General features: G+C 34.6%; 2 protein-coding genes across 2 annotated transcripts; one reads left to right on the forward strand and one right to left on the reverse strand.

The window, feature by feature from the left end:
- Nucleotides 1–1,183: 1,183 nt before the first annotated feature.
- Nucleotides 1,184–7,841, forward strand: LOC147077575 (uncharacterized). Its single transcript, XM_085941122.1, has 5 exons — nt 1,184–1,425; nt 4,430–4,555; nt 4,670–4,780; nt 5,310–7,156; nt 7,706–7,841. The coding sequence occupies exons 1-5, from the start codon at nt 1,261–1,263 to the stop codon at nt 7,839–7,841; spliced, it is 2,385 nt and encodes a 794-aa protein (XP_085797248.1). The 5' UTR covers nt 1,184–1,260.
- Nucleotides 7,842–11,679: 3,838 nt separating this feature from the next.
- LOC147077576 (uncharacterized) lies at nt 11,680–19,574 on the reverse strand. The gene is made up of 3 exons (XM_085941530.1): nt 19,122–19,574; nt 18,231–18,389; nt 11,680–13,710 (listed from the first exon to the last, which is right to left on the reverse strand). Exons 1-3 carry the CDS (start codon nt 19,287–19,289, stop codon nt 12,655–12,657), a joined length of 1,383 nt encoding a protein of 460 aa, XP_085797656.1. The 5' UTR covers nt 19,290–19,574; the 3' UTR covers nt 11,680–12,654.
- Nucleotides 19,575–22,816: the final 3,242 nt, after the last annotated feature.

The raw sequence follows: 22,816 nt of genomic DNA on the forward strand, positions 1-22,816 counted from the left end.
TAATAATATGTATTTTTTAAATATCGGGACCTTAGAATAAAGTTATTTATTTATAATAGCGTATTCATCTTGTCAAAAAACTTTACATACCTACTTTGGTAAGACAAAGATACCTACCTACAACAAGTTCCCTGCCAATTTCATCCCATATCTTATCTTTCTTTCTTATGTTTTGTAGTCACTGTCAGAGAAATCATAAAGGATTGGATATTTCCGGACCAACTCGATCAGCTGCTCAATATCTTCGCCATTTTGATTTTACTAATTCCCTTGGCGAAATCTGTCCGCCGCGAATAAATTCGCTGTCGACAGAGTTCCCGAAAATCGCAGCGAATATTCGCTGCAAATTCGCACTCAAGACGCAAGGCGGTCGCGCAAGCGTGCTCTGTCCCGTAAGCCAATACGAACTTGATTGGCGAATAATTCGCTGCGAATATTCGCCGCGAATATTCGCTTTGGTGTGTGGAGACCTATACAGTCTTTATGACATGACATAGGTAGGTACGCAATCATTCGGAACGAAAAAAATCTGTAAGTAATTATTTTAAATATTTTTATTGATTGATTTGTTAATTTACACATTAGAAAATGAGAGATTTACCATTTTTTTTTTAATTCATAAAAGAAAACGTAAAACTTGTGTTGTTTTCACTGCTATATTATTTTATGCAAGTCTACATATAAATAACACAAAATTATAGGATTATCGAAAGACATTACGATAATCGGAACTTTTCACTTTTGACAGCTCGACTTTTTTATTCGTTCGTTGTATCAGTATCAGAGCATAGACAAATCGGACGATTTATTGTCCACGGACTTTTGGTTCTGGCATAAGAAGGCTGTATGACTTGAACTGAGAGCACTCAAGTGTTAAAAATATGAAGATGGATTCAGTTATGGCGCGTACTTTAAAAAAATAAGTAGGCGCAAATATGCAATGCGCCATGGCTTTGCTACCACTGGTTTTGTCAAATAGGTAGTTACGAAGCTCCCGACTTTCATTTGAAACGGAGTTAAAAAAACAAATGGATTCGTTTGATTACAGACGAAATTTCTTAAACAAAAACTCCATACAAACCCTAAAATCAACGGGTACCTACTGTATATATGGCATTATAAAATACGGCATTTCGGGGATATACAGATGGCAGCACTTAAGTATAAATTAGAAAAGTTTATTAGTCTATGGTCGATGGTACCTTCTGTCAGTGAGTCTAATGATTTAATTTCAATTTGTCCATCTATACAATGCTCTAAATGGATATAAAAATAGAACCGAGCGATGAAATATTGTCAGTGGATGATTTCGGCGAGTGTTCAAGTCAATTGATCGACTTAAATACTTTCCAAAATGAATCGAATACCGGTAAATTTGACGTACCGATCAAGCAGGAAGACTGCTGCAATATTCACCAGGAAGAGGTAATAGTTTCGTTTCTTATTCATTTATAATGTCATAGGTACCTACGTGGAGTAAATAGTTATGTTTAACTCTTTGTTATTCGATTGCCTTCGAAGGCGATATCAACATACTATACTGTCGCAATAAACTTGATAATCAAAAACACTACAGAATAATCCGTCTATTTATCCCATTAAACCGTTATTTTGCCTATTAATTGTTAATTTTATTGTTTCAAAAAAGAGTTATGCGAATCTGTAGTATGCCATTTGGTGTGCCACTCCGTTCATGCAGAAACTAAAATCTGACGAACTGGTTGGTGATGGAACTCATAAACTGGCCAGTGACTGATGCTTCGTACACGGCGCTACTGAAACCTAATAATCTCATAACCTCAAACTGTCAAACCCATTGTCTTTCCTACTTCATTCTAAGCTTTAAGCATTCTGGCAGCCTGTAATTATACAGGCATGAGTATTTCTCAACACCTGCCACATATTTTAAATTAAAAATCGGTTCGCCCATCTTTAACTTTTGACATTGCTTGTTTAGTTCAATTCAGTGCTACCAATTTTGTTAGAAAATATGATTTTTCATCGAATCTACTGATATTGGTACCACTGTTTTATGGGTGACTGGAAACTGAGAGACCGGGAGACTAGCATGTCACTAGCGCACATAATTTGACTATGCCGTTAAAGGCCTGAATGCAACTAATTTATTGCCTGTCATTTCCATACCTACATACTACAAACATACCTATGTTGGTTATAACTAGGGATTCCAATCCCGGGATCCCGAGCTATTTTCGATACCTATGATTCCCGGGATTGATAAAAATAATCCCGGGATTTCGGGATTGATTTTTTTTATCAATTTTTATGGAAAATAAAAGCGAAAATAAAACAGAAAAAATACTTTTAATAAAAAAGTGCTACATTAGAAATAAACTGAGTTTGAATGAAGTTTGATTTATACCCATGTGTAGGTTGCCGATTCATTTTATTTTTTCACATGAATTATTAAAAATGAGAAAGATTGGAAAAAAACAATGCTTCGCACTTTTAACAAAGTAATTCTACCATGATATCATACGTTTTACGGCAGTTTCATATTTGGCTGACTAATTAGATTTATGATGCGGAAAGGCCATAAGTACACCATGATTATTTGCTTTACTATTTTAAATCTCGCTAACCCATTCATTAAGCCTTTACTATCAGAAACAGCAATCTCATATTAAATTCACATTATTATTTATGTTACAATATTATTTACTCCGTTAAACTAGTGTATTTCCAAGATTGAACGTATACAATATTAATAATAAATGTCTTAAATAGTATAAATTATACTAGATTTATTATTGACCGATTTTATCAATGTTATTTGTAAATATAAAAATTTCCCATTAACAATAGAAAAAAATGCCAATCCCGGGACCAGTCCCGGAATCCTGGGATTGTCAAATTGTAATCCCGAAATCCCGGGATCAGAATTTTGGCTCGGGATTGGATTCCCTAGTTATAACATCAACTAGCCACAACAATGTAACAAGTGAAATAAAATACTAATGCCTATATCGAGTAGGTATCGCCAGTGACGTCCCTAAATAAAATACCGCCCCTAGGCAGCGCCAAAATGTCGCCTCATTTTTTTATACCTACCTACAGTATTTTTATCATCCTATCGTGAGTCCAATATCTAAGAAATGTGTTGTATGGATACATTACTAACAAAATATCAGACAAATTATTCGAAAATCTGCACGTGTCGTTTCTGGTAACCAAGGACGTCGAAGGGCAACGGAAGTAAACTAGATATCGTCAACCTGATAAAACCAGAGCTGATTTTTTAATGGAAAAATATTTTCGTTATTACATACTAAGTTTAAGTAGCTATTTCTATAAATTCCAAATGATTCTCCTCGATTTTGCCGCCCTTCGAGTAACTGCCGCCCCCAAATGACGCTTAATCTGACTACCCCCACGGGATGTCACTGGGTATCGCCAACCAATACGAAACAATAACATGAAAGCTATCGGTCTATGATATGTACAATACCTTTATTGGACTTTACAGCGTGACCAAAGCCAGAATTACAATTAATTGAATATCATTATTAAATTTAATATTATAAAGGAATTTAAACGCATTATGATATTAATAAACCATTTCTTTTATTCAACGAATAATTCAAAAGATTTTGAAAATGTAACATTCTATATATTGAACATACATTACTTTGAAATACCTTAGATAAGTACCCACTAGAAAAAATCAAATTTGAAAAAAAATACGATGCTTGACGGGATTTGAACCCGTATAACCACTGGTATCGGGCCAACTGTGCATTAACCAATTAAATTGTAAAACCCAGTTATAATATTCGTACCTACCTAATTAGATAGGAGGCTCGTAGCATAATTGGTTAATGCACAGTTTGCGCGATACCTGTAGTTATACGGGTTCAAATCCCGTCGAGCATCGTATTTTTTCAAATATGATTTTTTCTAATGGATATATATATGTGAGGTGTTTTCAAGTTATGTATATTCAGTATTATGATATCTTGGCGTAAACAAGAGTATTGGTAGCTTAAACAGAAAGGCTCCTAAGTGAGTTCAAATCCGATTTGTTTCTGCGATTTTTAGAGAATAAAAATATTGAATTTTTGAATGTTGAGTATTGTCACCGCCATCTTTAGATTAATAAAGCCTGATCATAACTTTTTGCACAAGCAACGAATCGTCTACTTACATACTATGTATTAATAATGACGCAATGACATGTCATTCATAGAGAACGAGAGGGGCGGAGAGGCAGGACCAGTCGTGAAATGTATCGGCTCTCCTCTTCAGTCGGCAAAGTTTATTAAATTTTAAAAAAATAAGTAAAGGCATGTAAGGCGCAGTGTGCTGCGATATGCTCATTGGTTTAGGTTTCTTCACATTCAGATAAATCACAAACTGTTTTTTAAATCATTTCATAACCTTTATTGTAATATATATCTGTATTTTACAGGATGTTTCCGAAGAAACCTTTGCTGCTGATGTAAAACCAATTATAATTCATAAAAAACTTCTTATACAATACAAAGGCTCTATTATCGGAGAGTGTCTGTACTCTCACGTGCAACCAACGAGTCAGGTAATTATGAAATTATTACTATCTTTATTCATTTTCAGTATAGCGGCAGGTTGCCAGTGACAAAAAAATCGGCCACAAACTTCATATTATGACAGTTTTTCTTTTTTTTTTTAGTTACCACCAAACATCCATCTATCTGGTAATGCTGAATCCGATCCAGTGATAAAAATTGAAGATTCTAATCCAGAAGAATGTGATTATTATCAAAATGAACCAACGTATCCGGTAATTAGTATATTCTATTTTACTACTATTTGGGCTCATTTTATGGTGTAGATTTGGTTTTTGCGCAAGCAACGAGTAGTCCACTGCCACACTATTTATTGATAACGTACTTGCAAGCAGAGTTTGGTATTCTATAATGACTGAAGAGTATAAATAAGTTATTAGTTATTGTCGTTTAGAATCGACTGTTACATTGACAAACTTCCTAGTGTATTAAGATATTATTATACACAGAAGAAGTTTACTTACTTTGATCGTCACTTCCAATTAATAATAACACATAACCACTAAATCAGATGAACTCCAAGGTCTCCAAGATACGTTAAAATAATCTGAAAGAAATAGAAGAATACTCCGACAAGTGAACACGACCGACGCGTCAGTATAAGCACTCTATAGACAATGACAGGTCATCCATAGACAACGGGAGGGGCGAAAAGTGGGACCAGTCGTGTAATATATCGGCTTCCTTCTTAAGTGGGTAATGCCTCAATTCGTTCCGTAATCTTTGGATTTTATATTTTTTTAGTTGACATTATCAACACACCATGGACAAGTGTCACATTTGTCTGAAGAAGACATTAAAAAAGAAGTGCTCTGTGATGAAGTCCAAATAGACGAACACGACGTTAAGGATTTGATCAATGCTGAAGCTGATAGAAATCGTTTTGAAGATGACAATTTCTATGCAGAATCCGGTGATCAACTTTTGGACATGTTGGAAATTCAACAGGAAATATTACAATCGATTGATGCGAGTAACCATGGAAACAATCCTAGTCTTGAACATGACAATATCTTGCAACAAAGTGTACCTGATTATGATATCGACATCCAAAAAAACTTTATAAAAAAAGAAATCGTATATTATCCTGATCACATATATGCAAATTTAGATGTGTTTAATACTAAAATTGAAGCCAGAGTTAAATTGGATAAGACTTTGTACTATCACAGGAATTTTGTGTGCAATGTTTGCTATGAAGTATTCGGTTCGATTTATACTCTGGAAAGTCATAAAAAATCGCAGCATCGTAATGTATCGACGGTGAAGTTAGAAGGACCTACTAATAAGTCTCAGGAATTTGTCTACAGGCGTATTAACTCGGGTAGTAAAAATATTGTTAAAAAGTATAATCAAGTTTTGAATACTAAAGAAAAGCCTAATTTGTTTGATATTAATAAGTTAAATTCTTCCACTAAAGTCAGGCGTACGGTCATTTACTTGGACGAGAATATGTTCAGGTGTGATGAATGCAGCTATGAAACGATTCAAGGACATTTTTTAAGAGAACATAAGAAGACAGCGCACAAAAAACTCTCGTTTAAGTGTAATTCTTGTGACTATAAAAGTAAAACGCACGTTGAAATTATCGAACACAAACGGAAAACCCATCTACCATTATACAATTGTGATTCGTGTAGCTTCCAAACGAATTACTTAATGAAATTGGCGGTGCACAAAAAAGAGGTGCACCCAGTATTGAAAACGTTGTTGAAATGTGACAAGTGTGACTTCCAATCCGAAAGAAAGATTGCTTTGAATGTACATAAAACAACAGCGCACAAAAAACTCTTATTTAAGTGTGATTCATGCGACTTCCAGTCTGAAAGAAAGAATGCTTTGAGAGAACATAAGAAGACAGCGCACAAAAAACTCTTGTTTAAATGTAATTCGTGTAACTATAAAAGTAAAACGCACGCTAAAATCGTCAAACACAAACGGAAAACCCATCTACCATTACAGAATTGTGATTTGTGTAGTTTTCAAACGAATTACTTATCGAAATTGGTGAAACACAAAAGAGAGATGCACCCAGTATTGAAAACGTTATTGAAATGTGACAAGTATGACTTTCAGTCCGAAAGAAAGGATGACGACGTTATTACGGGTATCGATTACTTGTGTGATGTCTGCAATTATACATCGAAGACTTGGGCAAGTTTACAGATACACAAAAGATCACACATGAAAGCGTGTACTGATATAGAAGAGAACACGAATGATGTATCGAAATTGGTGTCCCAAAATACGCAGAAGCACGGAGCATTGAAAACCTCGCTGAAATGTGCGTATGTGTTTAGGAGTGTGAAGCAAGTGGACAAAGCGATGATTCACAAAAACGTTCTTTCTCCTGCAACTGATTATTTCTGCGATATGTGTAACTATAAATCTAACACGTGGGCAAGTTTACAAATACATAAAAGGACACACAGTAAAAATGACATCGTTAAAATACGGCAGGGAAAAGAATACAAATGCGATGTATGCGACTATGTATCGGCGACTTGTGAAAACTTGGTAAAACATAAGAAACAGTATGACATAATTGATTGCGACGTAAAAGTTAAAAGGGAAAATGGGAAGAGAAAGCGGTACAGGTGCAATTTGTGCGGTCATATTTCATTATCGCTGAAAGCTTGTAATAAACACAGAACTGACCACCGAAGGAATACAGTTTACAAATGTGATTTTTGTCACTATACTTGTAAGTTAGCTGTTTTTATGAAAATACACAAACGACAGCATGTCGGCGAACGTTTCAAGTGTAATACATGTAGATATGCATTCAAAAATAAGAGAATGTTAATAGAACACAAAAAAGTGTGGCACGCGCAGAAAACTTACCGAGAAGTCTTGGAGTGTATCGTATGTCGTGTGTGTGGCTTCAAATGTGAGAATAATGGAGAATTGAATTCTCACGCGATGCAACATACTGCTGAAAAGCCGATCAGATGCGTTTATGCATACTGTAAATATAGTTGTTCCCAACTTGTGGCTCTGAAAATGCATTTGAAGAAGTATCATCTTTTTACAGAACCAAAAATGTCAAAATGTACTCTGTACTTTAAAAAGATCTATAAATGTGATAAATGTGACTGCGAGTATGTTGATAAGAGCGATCTTTATTCGCATATAAACAGTGCTCACGTTGAAGAAGCCAAACATGATGACTCCTCATGTCGGCGGTCCGCGAGGCTGAAAAAAGTGAAGTGGAACAATCAAGCGGAGGCGTTCGTCGCAACTTCCAAAAGTTTACAATCCCCTGAAACTACGTAACGAAACTACGTTTCCTTATTATCACAAACTCTCCTTGGTGTGCCATCTACATTACAAATATATTCTTATGAGGCGGCTCTCGTGGTGCAGTGCGTAAGGCGCTGGCCTTCCATCCGGAAGCTCCGGATTCGATTCGCGGCGAGGCCAGAATATACTTAAGTACATAATAAAAAATGTAAACTCCTCAAGCCTTGGAGTTTTGCCATTGCAATTGCGCTTCACGGCCTGTTATGGTGTTTAACAAACAAGAAAGAAAGACACAAATATTTTAATTGTTGTACATGACACAGTGATGAAAGGTGGAGATAGTCTGTGAAGATCCGACATAAAGTGTATACTAAACTTTGTCAGTCAACTACTACTGGTTGAGCTTTTGTGGACTGTAATTTTGAAGGATGCTTGTGAATTCCGGATCTGGAAAAGGGGGGCGATTTACACGAGAAGGATTGCGCGCGCTGGAACTGATCCCGGGTCATTCACTCACGCACTAGTAGGTAAATAGTTTTGGAGGGTCACTCTCACTGGGTTACACTTGGGTTAATATGGATGATGATGACGTTTGTATGAATAATCAGACACCCTGTGCCGGTAACACGGCTTGAATAGATGTTCTGTTTTACTGACCTCGTATTGAGTTCTTGCTTAAACGACGGCCACACTGTAGCAAGTTGACTCTTTCGTTGTCTACTAATAACTGACTGTCAATAAATCACGGTCTACTTATGACCCGTGATTGTTAAGTGCCTGGATGACAATAATAATATGGATGGTAAGTGTAACATTTTTTGATGGTTTAAGGATGAGATTAGGATCATAATCGGCCCACCCACCTACTTATTTATTTTCATTGAACTAATAGTACAAATTGACGTACATATATAAATGATAAGGCGCTTTGGTGGCGGTCGTACTCCGCTAGGAGATAGCACGATAAGAAGATGCTCTTGTGGCAGAACTGTTTGTAACTGTAGTCTGTATGGGAGACGTTGAAATGTGGTTGTCAAAAGCTGCATCGTGAAATTTGTCTCTGCCTTGTTTTTTTTTAATATTCAATAGAGTTTAGCAAGATGCTATCTACCCACACAAATATAATACATTTTACTTACTACTGATACAACCCCCCACTTCTGGTTTTATACGAAAAGTACCTTTTGGGGGTGTGTAAAGGCCTAAACATGCCCTTGGCATTGTAGTCAAGAAAGGGCTTAACAAAAACACGCGGCCGTACTCTTGATCGTCCAGAGGGGTTGTTTCCTCTTTCAGGAATAAGTCTCACGTACTGTATTCTTGAAGCTGGGATCATGGTTCGTGGAAGGAAAAGGTGAAAATCAATAAAAAGTATGCGAGGTGAAGAATGATATTCGGCTTTTTCCTCTTATTACATTGAATATGTAATAAAAATGTATAATTATTAATTTAGGGTAGGTATGTGAATTGTAAATTGTACCTATTTAAAATATTACCTGTAAATTGTCATATTTTTTTCTGAGAACGATTGGAAAGGATAATAGATTGTGTTAGAGGAATGAAAGAGACGTAAGCATACAATTAGCATGTAAAATTTATAAAGTAAGATGTTTAGAAAAGTTAATTTTGGCTAATTTAAGGCCTTGAACTTTGGACGTGGGTATACGAACTCCATTTTTTCATTCTCCAGTCAGTATATCACCAGAAAAACAAATGTAGAATCCACATTGGTCAAAAGCAAAAATTACAATACTTAATTCGCGGCAGCAATTCCTACGTACGCAATATTGGCGTTTTTTTATAAGGTGAGGGAAACGGTTCGGAGAATTTTAATCGCGAAATAAACGCCTGGCGCTGAGTACATTGTATTGTGGAGGCCATTTTGAATTCCTCTTTTGTAAACTAAAGAAACGTCACTCTGACAGCTACGGTTGTCTATACTTACGAAATACTAAATAATATATAATTATTATGTTATTAAATATAAAATTCAAAATAATTTCATACAATAAGATAACATTTTATATAAGTATAATTAAATATCAAATTAAAAATAAGTTTCATACAATAAGTTACCTACAATTTATATTAATATTATTCAGCGCTCGAAATGGAAGAGTTTACGAACCGGAGCGCTCGACAAGTTTCTGAAGATATTTACATAGTTATCAAAGTTCATGTGTTTTTTTATAAAATAAATGTGTTAAATTTTCTATTATACGGCCTATTTAGCTCAGACGGTCAAAATATATCTTCCATGCGACGGAGCGATAATTTTACAAATTTCACGAGCCTGTACGGCTTCGGTCCATTTCGAGCCCTGGTATTATTGAATTTAAAATTCAAATAAACTGCATACGATAAGTTAACATTCTATATATTATTAAATATAAAGCAAAATTAAGTTGCATAGAATAAGATGACAACTTTATATATTATTAAATATAAAGTTAAAATAAGTTTCATACAATAAGATAACAATTTTACATATTATTAAATATAAAATTAAAATAAATTACCTACAATAAGATTAGGTGTAACAGTGGGAAGAATATAAAAAGAATGACAATTTTCAAAGTGTTTCATTTCAATTAATGCTTAAACCTCTCTGAAAAACTTTTATATTTATTTTGTACTATCGGGAGTTCTAAAAAATACCATCCGAGCTAGACCAGATACTCCTAGATATGTCACTACCTATGTTATCATTATTTTTAAGAAATTAAAAAAAAAAAAAAAAAATTCGGTTACCTTACTCCCTACTTCATTTATCGTTTGTCAATTTGTGGCTATGACCGTATGTTGTAGCTTAACCACTGGAAAGTGCCAATAGAAATGGCGTATTTCAAAAAAATACTACCTTATTCTTAGGTCAATAATTATTATAAAACAATCATTATTCGTGGGATGTTTGGGATCACAGATATTATAAAATATAATTTGTTATCGTAAATATTTCACTATATAGTGTTAACAATAATTTTACTAATGGTTTTATAAACGCGTTTAAAAATTAATAAATCTAAAAAATCTGACTATATTCTAAAACATTATATCGAGGTTTAAAATACTATTTATCTAATAAAAATACTTTATGAAGTCATCAAATGTTTAAAATAAATATAAAAGATAATTAGGCTTCAAAATTATATAAATAGATTATCTACAACGCTTAAGGAATGTCAGGCTAATGCTTTGAAAATACCATAAAACTCCATTTTGACTTACGTTGGGCATGTAGGCAGTTAAAAAGTTCGTCGTTGCAGCGGTCCTGTGGTCGTTCAGCGAGTCTTCATTGGCATTTAAAAAATGTTATCAAATAGTATTCATTTTGGGGGGACTAATGATCGATGACTCATCGATGTTTTATAAGACATGTATTTCAATTATTTCTTACTAAAAACATTCTTATATAATAAACAATGTAATATCTACATTATCGTGATATATGGTACACAGTTGCTGTCACAAAAAGCACATGTCGATTTAATTCACTATATTACGGGAGAGAACTTACTTAAATGCTTTACCTTGCTTTACCTGCTTTTACCATTAGTACTAAAAAAAAACTCAATAAAGCTAAATCCTAAAGTCTCTGTCGCAAGCTGACGGCATTTCAAGGCTTTACGATCCTCAGCCACGAGAAGAGAACAAAGTTATTATATTAAAATTGCAACATGCAACTATCCGCAAACAATTAAAGAATTACAAAAAAAAAACAAATTTTAAAATGCACTGACAAATAAAATTAAGAAAATCAAGTGAGGGGACGTTTACGGGAAAATGTGCACTATTTCAAAGTGGAAAAACATGCGTTTTTCATGACTGAGTACAGCAGTTTGGAAAAATAGCGAGATTTGATCCTTTTTTTGCTTCAATTTCAGGTTTTTTATCACATTAGTGATAGTAAGCGCATAATGTATAATAGTAGACCTGGTTCAAATTCCACAACTCCAATCGTTGTAGGTTAGATACGAACAAAAACAAACGTGAAAAACAGACTCTCTAAAATATGTTCCTAAAGACGTCTGCAGTTTTTTGCAAGGTTTGAAGAAAATACAATAATTTGCAAAAGGCTCATCGCCAGCGGAAACGTCAGAGGTCCGACCAAGAGAAACATCACCAACGCGATGGTACATTTAACTCTGTATACAACGGAATGCAGTGATCGCTGGAGAGACATAACTAAAACATTTGAAAGGAATATAGAATCTCAAGTCACCACATTATAACTTATCAAATTATTTCACACTATTCATTAACAAATATGTCACCTGCCTAATTTATAGGTATATTGTTTAATTAACTATTTTTTTATTCAATGAATAATTTACAAGATTTAAGAATGTAACATTCTTTTTATTGAACTAACATAATTGTGAAAATAATATATAAGCGCATTAAATTTGTCGCAATTAGTAACCTTCAAGGAAAGAATAACCGTGTTATCAAGAATGAAGGACTTTTGTTACGAAAGCTCATAACTACGTGTGCAGAGAATAAAATGGAAAGCCAAAAGTAAAAACGCCAAACACATAAATAATGAGAAGCGATCGCATAAAAAGGCGACTTTACTCAAGCTTATGCATAATTTAGTCTCTTTTTTTCTAGTGTTCACTCCACGAAAGGGTTTTTTCTCTTCTCACGAGTTTTGCTGGACATTACGTATGGTTTTTAGTCACAACACAGTTATACGTCAATAAGTTTAGACATAAAAATTTAAAATAAACGCAACCGCATCAGCACAGTGACGCTGGATATGAAAGAAGATTTTTGGCAAAGCCTGTAACTTTACTAATCACCATTATTATATGACCAGCATACGTTAATCAGCGGTACCAAACTTCTACTGATGCGTTAACATATGTTTTTTAAGATATCCGGCCCGCATGAACTTTTTATGACATATTTCACAATCAAACGCAGTAATTTTACTGTGAAGTAACATGTGCTTTCTCACATTGCTGTCATACCTGCATTTGTAGTCACATAGAGTACATTCGTAAGGTTTTTCACCAGTATGTTTCATTCTGTGATACTTCAGCAGGATTGCTCTGCTAGTCTTAAAGTCGCACAGGTCACAAAGAAACGGTTGTTCCCCAGTGTGGGTCCTTTTGTGAATTCGAAGCTCACCGCCGGTCATACATCTGAAAGAGCAAACGTCGCACTTGAAAGGGGCATCGTCGCCGTGTTTAATTACGACATGCCTCTTTAAATTCTGCGCGAACTTGCACTTGTAATCGCAAACATTGCACTCGAATTTATTGTCGCCGGTGTGCACGGCTTTGTGATTTTCGAGTATGCCTTTGCTGTTAGATTTATAATCGCACTGATCGCATTTGTGGACATAGTCACCGGTGTGTTTTAGCATGTGTCGCGCGAATTGATGTTTCTCCCCACAACTGAATTCACAATGTTCACATTTGATCAAATTCTTCGGATCGTGACATTTGATGTGACGTCTGAGTATGTCTCGAGTCTTGCATTGGCGTTGGCATACATCGCATATGTAGCTGATACCTAAGTTGTGAGTCAGTCTATGTTTATCGTAATCGAACATTGTTTTAGATTTGTAATCGCACAGATCACATTCGTAACGTTTCTCCCTGCTATGTGACTCCAGGTGACGTTTCAAACCGACTGCCACCTTACTTTTGTAATTACACAAATGACATTTGTACGGTTTGGGATCTATGTGCGACTTTAAATGTTTTTTCAACGCACCGTCTTGTTTACAAGTGAATTCACATTCTGGACACTTCCGCAGAGATTTTCCAGTATTTTTTTTATTTCTTTTTCTTTTCTTATTAGACTTATTTTTAGTATAAACTGATTCGTCGGAGCTTAAGTCTGGAATGTCTATTTCTATGACATTCGTCACCTTTTCGTCACTAGAAATTCCCTGTAAAGTAAACAAATAAACTGTATTATTCAAATTCTAGTTTCTGAAGCCGTGGGTCGAATCCCGCGTCTGGCAAAAGTTACATATTGTATTTCAATGTGTGTTTGCTCGGAGTAATGCGGTCGGCAAATTGCTAACAAAAATGTAAGTACTTATAAGAAAAAAATCGGCGTGTGTACTTATGTACGCGCGATATAAGTTATACTTCTTTGGCGTAACAAAACAAAAACAAAACTTGTGATAAGCTTCATTCTTCGACTAGCTCTTAATTATCTTAATTATCTAATAAGGACCGCCAATTGGAACGCCGTTGGTATATTTCTATACACTTTAACTTATATTACTAAATTATAAAATTATTTATCTTTGTTTTTATTTTTAAAGTAACAACTGCCAATGTGACGTTTAATAGTTTGTTTACGTACGGAATTGCAAATGGCCGACAATAATAGATTCGCTGCCTAGGCAACGAAATGATTCTAAACTATAATATTATACTGTATAATCGTCACGATTGTAGTACGAGGTTGGGTCAATAATTCCTTAGAAAAAAGCATTAAAACAGTTTTTATTTTTGTATTTTTTTTTTATTTCTCAACATAATCTCCTTGGAGCTCAATACACTTGGTTAGACGTTTCTCAATATTTTTTAAACCGTCAGAAAATAAGTTTTCGGAAGGTCCTCAAAATAAGCATTTGTCCGATCGATGACTTCTTCATTTGAAAAAAAACGTTGTCCACTTAGCCATTTTTTTAAATTTGGGAAAAGGAAAAAGTCACTGGGGGCTAAATCTGGCGAATACGGTGGGTGGTCGACCAATTCGAACTTCAATTCTTCAATTTTACCCATTGATCGTAAACATGTGTGAACACGGGCATTGTCCTGATGAAAGAGGATTTTTTTCCTGTTTAAATGAGGCCGTTTTTCTTCAATTTTGTTTTTTAGCTAGTCCAATAAAGATGCGTAATAATCCCCTGTTATTGTTTTTCCTTTTTCCAAATAGTCAACGAAAATAATTTCACGTGCATCCCAAAATACAGTAGCCATAACCTTACCAGCTGATTTTACGGTTTTCGCCTTCTTTGGACATGGTTTGCCTTCGCAATCCACTGCTTTGACTGTTCTTTCGTCTCGGGAGTATAGTGGTGTATCCATGTTTCATCTACAGTCACAAAGCGACGAAAAAATTCATCCGGATTGCGTTGCATGAGCGACAACAGGGCTTTAGAGGCCACCACCCTATTGCGTTTATTGTCGACTGTGAGCAAACGCGGCACCCATCTTGCAGAAATATTTTTCATGCCCAATTTGTCATGTAAAATAGAAATGACGCTACCTTTTGAGATCCCTGTAACCTCAATTATCTCACTCAACTTTAATCTTCGGTCACTTAACACCATATCGTGGATTTTATTGATCATTTCTGGTGTAGTCACCTCTACAGGACGTCCTGAGCGTGGTTCATCCTTTGTTGATGTACGACCACGTTTAAATTCATTTAACCAGTTATAAATAGTTGCAAGTGAAGGAGCAGATATGCCGTGAACTAAATCCAACTCATTTTTTATTTCCTTTGCTGTTAACCCTTTTATATTAAAACTAGCTGACCCGGCAAACTTCGTACCGCCTCAGAATCAATAATCTTGTGTTAACTTATTAGCTGAATTAAATTCAGTTTTTTATTAAGTTAAAATGAATACTCCAAATGAATAAGTTCAATAAATGTGCAAAAATCAAATCAAAATAAAAAGTATTTTAATTACATTAAACTGTACACACACGATGACCGCGTGGATTAAGCGCCGGTCTATAGTGTCGAGGGTCCCATGTTCGAATCCTGGGTCTGGTAAGTTCACATATTGTAATTCAATTTCAATTCAATGATAACTACCGAGCCAACCTTCAGTCTTTAATTGTGCGGTGGCAAGCCAGGCAGATCCAATGAGTTTAAAAATTCAGTTGGATAGTTGGTTGCTTCGTCTTCGTTTGCTACACAGTCGATAGATTTGAAGGAATGCAGTGGACCAACGATTTGATTTTGAATTGTGAAGTTTAAGTGATCCACATCTTTGTTCTTTACCGCAAGAATGCTCCTTCACTCAACCAATTGTCATGTGATTGTGATTAGCACTGATGTTCGGTAACACTTTGTTGATGAGTTCGTCCTTAGTTGAGACGAAATTGGAAAAATTCAGCGGAAACGAAATCAATCTGCTCGATTCATCGACAGGAACACGGCCGTTACCGATAGTCAGCAATTGCTTGGAGAAATCTTCGGCAGATGGATCGTTTAGCAATGCAACTCGCATGTTTGTCGTCAGCTGAAGTGTCTTCACATAGTACCACAGAGTCGATGATTTGAGGCAAGCATTTATTTCATCAGCAGCGGTCAATCTTGGAATGACTGGTAGTGTTTGGCGAAAATAGCCAGATAGTAGAATCATTGCGCCTCCAAAACAGCTTGAGTCATTGCGCAGATCTTTCATAGTTCAATTGAGTGTTTTTAATGCGCGTTTGTGCGCCATTGTGCATCTATCCCAGGTGATGATTTTACTTGCTTACAAAACTTTGGCCATTGCTGAGTATTTCGCAATGTTGCATGTCGGTTTTTCAGTCGGCAATTTCAACGTTGAATGAGGCGTTCGGCATCCTTCTAACAACGTGGCCGCTATCTCAGAAGAAGCAACTGCTACAGCATTTTTGGATCTCGCACGAACAGTAGCCAAAATCAATGACATGAGGAATGTCTTTCAAGTTCCATCGGGCGCGTCGAGGAAAAATAAGTCACCATTTCCATCATCAATTGCCTTCATTAACGTATCGTATACTTCCCTCTGTTGAGGGTTCAACGGTGGTACATTCGTTCGAACTGAATGGTTCAATGCATCTCGATCATATTCACGATCACGTTCTAATTCTCGATTGAAAGCGTCGTTCATTCCACGATGTGGCGTTGGCATTCCTAACTTGACAACAAACTACCGCACATGAGGTAACACATGTATTCGATCAAAAGCAAAGCCTGGTTATGTATCTCCTCATTCACCTTGAGATCGGGATTCCCTGAACTGACACAAATTCGATGTAAAATGTCTTCTGACATGTCATCCTTTCACTTGTTCCACAGTTCAGGTGGATTCGATGGGAAGCATGTCGAAATAATGATATCAAATAATGTGCGTATCTGACTTGGAGATGCAGAAACAATTGCTTCAACGATTGTCATATCCCAATGAATATCTTTTTCAAGCAAATTGAGCTGTTGAAATGAAGCACGAAATGTTTGGCACACTACACCATTGACAGTTAGATATTTCGACTATCATTCTTTCTTTTGTTTGTTTGTTTCTTCTTTATTGTTTCTGTCATGTTTCAGAGATAGCGTTGTATACGGATTTAATTTTTTTGTGATTTTCTTTTATTTTCGAATGCGCGAGATTTTCATCGTTCAAATTCATCGATGTCAGTCAAAAGCCTTTCCATACAAAATGTATGAGAAAATTAATTTTCTTCATAATTTATTTTTTCCGTGATTTATCCGATATTTTAATAGTTATTCTGCTTTTCGGGGCGGAGACAAATCCAACAAATCAAAGATCATAAAAATCGGTCTAGTCGTTCTTGAGTTATAAATGGTGTAACTAACCCGACTTTGTTTTATATATATAGATGTTTAATAACAGCTCTAAACTCAATTTTCTCCATTTTCCATTTTTCCATTTTCCACAAGCAATTTTTTTTTTAAATGTACGAGAAACACACAACAACCCGACCAATCTGATTGAAACTTCGCAGCATACTTAAACGGTAGTGCCGCTGCATGAAAACAAACCGCTTACAGTACTAGTCGCGCCACCTGTCGGCTTTTCTAAGGACTTATTGACCCACCCTCGTATCATACTGTGGCGTAAAGGTAGTGCGTTTGGCTGATAACCGAACAATGAGTGGTTCGAATCGAATCGAATATGTTTTTTTCGTGTGAAAAAATAAATGATGTGTTACATGTCACACGCCAAAAATACACTCTGATCTGATTTCCCAAACGCGTCAAAAGAAGTATAACTTCAAAAATATATGTGCGTTTACTCGATCAGAATGCAAATCATCTGCAAATACGGCTGGTCTAGCACAATGAATATTGTACCAAAGATTAAATATTTTTTAGGCAGAAGGGATATGTATAATGGGTGGTTTGAATCCGATCGAGTGTGTTTTTTTTCGTGTGAAAAAATAAATGATGTGTTACTATTTTTTTCCAAAATTTAGTTATAACGTACTTGCAATTGCTAATAATTTAATAAACTATTTTTATTACAAGTTAGTAAGCTTGTTAATTATGCGTTCAATTAAAAAAATAGTTTGGCAAAATAGCATATTATGCTATAAACCGATCGTAACAAATGGCGAGACAATCGAATTAGTGCCTGAATCGTTGCCTACGATGCACATTTAAGTTTGACGATAACTTCTGCAAGGGGTACGTTTCTATGGTCCAGTTTAAAATCAACGCTAATATTACCTGAGTCAAATTAGCTGGCATACTGCTCGTCCCTGGGCATCCTTCGTATGTAACCTCACAGTAATAAGGGTAGAGGTCATCGCGATCGGCACTCTCCGTCGGCTGACATTCGAGGGGGTCTCGCTCGGTTTTAATTTCAACTTTTGGCGTAATCAAGCCCTTAAAAAATAAATAAAACACAATAAACAAACGATCAATACTCCCAGAGTGAATCAAAATTGTGCTAGGATTTTGAAGGTGTTCGCAGGCGTTGATAATTTTACCTAGACAACCGCCGAAGATTTCTTAATTATTTTTAATACAGGAATATCACTTTCAGTTCAGAATTAGAAATTAAATAGGTATCTATTTTCCGTAGTGTCAAATTATATCAAACTCGGTAAGGAGCTGACCCACCGCCATTTTTAGATTAATAAAACCTGAGCATAACCTTTTGCACAAGCAACGAATGGTCCACTGCCATACTATTTATTAATAGCGTACTTGCAAGCAGAGTTTGATATTCTATAATGACTGAAGAGTATAAATTAGATATTAGTTATTTTCGTTTAGAATCGACTGTCATATTGACAAACGTCCTAGTGTATTATGATATTATTATACACAGAAGAAGTTTACTAACTTTGATGGCCACTTCCAATTATTAATTACACATAACCACTAAATCAGATGAACTCCAAGGTCTTCAAGATACGTTAAAATAATCTGAAACTAAGAATACTCCGACAAGTGAACACGACAGAAGCATCAGTATGAGCACTCTATAGACAATGACAGGCAATGACATATCATCCATAGACAATGGCACTGTGTGTCCGATTCGATGACAATTACATCCGTATACCGCAATAATTATTGTATATTTTAAAAGTATTCATAATAAAAACTAACCTCAGGTGGCACGACATTGCTGTCATCGGTGACTGCGAAATGTTGAGATGAAATGTCATCCGTTTCGGGAGCCGTTGACTGCTCTAAAAGCACGAAATTCCCATCTAAAAGTGGTTGATCACTTTCTTTTTCCATTTCGCATTCTTCTTGCTTAATTTTTATATCCATTTTGTACTAGTTTGCTGTCAAAAACACTACGCAGTCAAAGGAAAGGAATACGACTTGACACTCGACTCTTGTGACAGGTGGACAGGCCTATGGAATAATTCATTGCCAGTACAATAAAAATAAATCCATTATATTCCATAGACAAATATTTTTCAGAAATTAGAATCAAATGGCACCGTTTGATTTATTTGATTTGGAACCGTTTGGTAGAATGCCCACGGAAACGCTTTTCTGACACTAATTAGTGTTGCCAGTACTTAAAATTAATTCATAATATATCAGTCTCTAAAACAGAAACATATTTATTGAAACGTCAACTTGTTATGAAATTCTAACCTCCTATCGTGTTCTACAATAATACAAATTTAACAAACTGTCGTATTCATTCATTTTAAATGTACAAAATATAAAGAATACCTCATGAATAGGTAGCCATTTAGTTAATTTAAAAAATTTATAGGTATGACGAGTTTTTAAAAATTACTTTTGATTAAAGCTTTTCTTATTAATTGACCACTTGTTGATGTCGACAGTATGATATTGTGACTTAGACGTTGATTTAACACAGTTTGCAAAATGAAAATAAATTCTTGGTCTGACATAATAATTATAGTAATGATATTAAATCGAACTCTGCATAGAAAATATGTGCTGGATTTTGAGATAATAAGACCAAAAGCGGCGTCATGTTCGCGTATGGTTACTTATGAATAATATGTATTGATTATTAATCTATAATATACATAATTCAAGTGGACTCCTATGGTGTAAACATATTAATATGAACACCTCACGATATATAAATGCCGAATAATGCTTATCAACACTTTGACAAATTGCCATTACGCGACCCGAGAACTACAAGGTTCTAAGTGACGATTTTTGGCCAAACTAAAGTAATAATGAGGCAGTCTTCCAAGTCACATTATCTACATACTGTATCAATATGAGGTCAATATTTCTTATATTTTTTCATTAAACCCCAATACTACCGAGTTCTATGTGCACTTTTCAAAATATCTGTGGTACTACAGAGTTCTATCATAATCTGAAAAGATTCGTCGTTCTACAAAGTTCTATGTGCTTTGACATTTCGTGGTTGTGAATACATTTAAAGTTGTTAAAATGGTTTAAATTACAATATGAAGAGTAAAATCTTGTTGTTTTGTATTTTAAATTTATTATTAAGACTTCATGCAGTGTATTTAACAATAAACCACGAGTATTTACATAAACTACTATAGCTTCGAGATACATAACCTTAAAAAATGTTTCGTGATATTTGATATTATTAACAGTAAATTGTGAACTCACTAATAAATGAATTATTATAATATTATGAAACGAAAGTAAGATTTAATTTTATTATCGTTATTATTTAAAATTTCGTTACAAACGATGTTACAATTACATATTCACAAACCGTTCATTTCAATACCTACATAATTGATTATTTTATTAATGTAAATGTCGAACGAACATTGTACACTTTATTCTTTAACCTTTTGTTAATAATAATGTCTAAATATTGAGAGTATTTTAAGGCTATTTCATTCATTGATTTAATGTTTTAGGTTTAAAAGTCTTCCTGGAAGTGATATAAATATTTGAGATGTTTCAAATCTCAGTAGATGGGGTGAAGAAATGGTTATGTTGTATTCTAAAATCCCTAATTCTTGAGAATTCCCACACTATAGAGATTTAGCATATTAATTATACAATATCATTATGATGTTATGATGGATCTGAAAGATATGGCTCTTGCTAGCTTGAAGATTATTCTAAAACTGAGGTGAATAATTTAATAGAAGAATTTTTACACAACATTCTCTCAGCCATTACAACAACAATCTTGTATTCACAATTACAATAAATGTATCTGATGTAGATGAAGACAACAAGTCAGTTGAAATTGAACAATAAACATTGGGCTTGTTGCATCAACAATAGTTTTGTATTTTTATTAAATTATATTTTCAACATAATTTTCATTTTAAAATGGTATTAAACAAAAATTACAAAAAAAATATTTTAGTTTTTCCGAATTTCCCATTTTCCCAACAATTTCCATACATTTTCTCCGGAAAAAAATATTATATTAGATACATTTCAAGAATTTTATTTATTTTAACATGAAAAGTGAAACTATGTGTCCTGAATCACTAGGATTTCCATACAAATTTCAGTTAGAACCTTGTAGTAAAGGCGATTTGTTTGAGTTTCAGGTGGACAAAGCTCTAACTGAATTTATGATATATAAAATTAACCATTAAAAACTAGTTTTGACGTAGTTTTATTGATAGTTACAACATAGCAGTACCATCATTGATATATTCAATCAAAAAAATAATTGAAAACATTCACAATTAACAAAATACAAGCCTTCAAAACTTCAACAGCCCATAACTTTTTTGCTGCAGTTGTTCACTTAGAACCCTGTAGTTCTCGGGTCGCGATTAGTCTATGGATCGTCCGAATTGGTTTGACGTTTCATGTCAAACCATTTCTGATGGTCCGAGAACGGTTTGTTTTTCAATGATGAAGGTGAGTGAACTAAACGTCAAATCTCAAACCATTTCCGGTCAACCTTCTACTCATACAATTTGTATGTATATTGTATATGGTTTAATTTGATTTGTTTCGTTCAGGTTGAAAGAAACGAACCTTTTATTGATACAATGACACAACAATAATAATTATCATAATTACTGAAGTGTAAAAACAGTGCCATAAAAATTTGGCGCTAGTTTCTTATGCCGGCGCTCCTTTGGCACGCAAGTCAGACGATTTATAGTCTTCGGACTTATTTTCGCGTGAAGCACCCCAGATCTGCGAACTTTTTAATCCGCAGACTAGGCTCGTTGGATTTCAAACAATAATATTAATAGGTATGTTTGATATTTTACTCTCCGAGTTGCCAGACTTCGTCCGTCGATCACTATGCAAGTTCTAATACGCAATCATTCGGACCTAAAAAAATCTGTAATTTATTGTGTTTAACATTTTCAATGATTAATTTGTTAATTTACACATTTGATAATGAGAGATTTATCAGTTATTTTTTTATTTGTAGGTGTTTAAAAAATTCATAAAAAAAAACCTAAAATTTGTGTTGTTTTCACTGCTATTTTATTTTATGCAAGTCTTCATATAAATAACACAAAACTATGGGATTATCGGAAAACATTACGATAATCGCAACTTTTGACAGCTCGACTTTTTTATTCGTTCGTTGATCAGTAGCAGAGCATTGACAAATCGGACGATTTATTATTGTCCTCGACTTTTGGCTCGCCAATGTAGCACTGACATTAGAATACCTGTAATATAAATAAATAGTAGGTACCTGCGCATCGGGTAGGTTTGTATCGAAGTATTAGCACTTATTTTAACAATGATTACAATTTGTTAGCCGTTTAAACAGTCTAAACTGTCAATCTCAGTATAAAATAAAATTTAGTATAGCCAAGAGAGGTGCTGTTAAAACATAGGTAGGTAGCACTTATTGTAACAATAGGTAATTACAA

Source organism: Rhyacophila brunnea, unplaced genomic scaffold (genome assembly GCF_057557595.1).
Source record: "Rhyacophila brunnea isolate RB1 unplaced genomic scaffold, BYU_Rbru_1.0 scaffold_13, whole genome shotgun sequence".
In the NCBI taxonomy this organism is placed as follows: Eukaryota; Metazoa; Arthropoda; class Insecta; order Trichoptera; family Rhyacophilidae; genus Rhyacophila; species Rhyacophila brunnea.

Excerpts from the sequence above, each read along its gene's own strand:
- LOC147077575 (XM_085941122.1), top strand. The coding sequence starts at position 1,261 with ATGGATATAAAAATAGAACCGAGCGATGAAATATTGTCAGTGGATGAT. Across the intron at positions 1,426-4,429 it reads GCAATATTCACCAGGAAGAG|GATGTTTCCGAAGAAACCTT; the intron begins GTAATAGTTTCG and ends TGTATTTTACAG. Across the intron at positions 4,781-5,309 it reads AAAATGAACCAACGTATCCG|TTGACATTATCAACACACCA; the intron begins GTAATTAGTATA and ends ATATTTTTTTAG.
- LOC147077576 (XM_085941530.1), bottom strand. The coding sequence starts at position 19,289 with ATGGATATAAAAATTAAGCAAGAAGAATGCGAAATGGAAAAAGAAAGT. Across the intron at positions 18,390-19,121 it reads GCAATGTCGTGCCACCTGAG|GGCTTGATTACGCCAAAAGT; the intron begins GTTAGTTTTTAT and ends TTATTTTTTAAG. Across the intron at positions 13,711-18,230 it reads TGCCAGCTAATTTGACTCAG|GGAATTTCTAGTGACGAAAA; the intron begins GTAATATTAGCG and ends TTTACTTTACAG.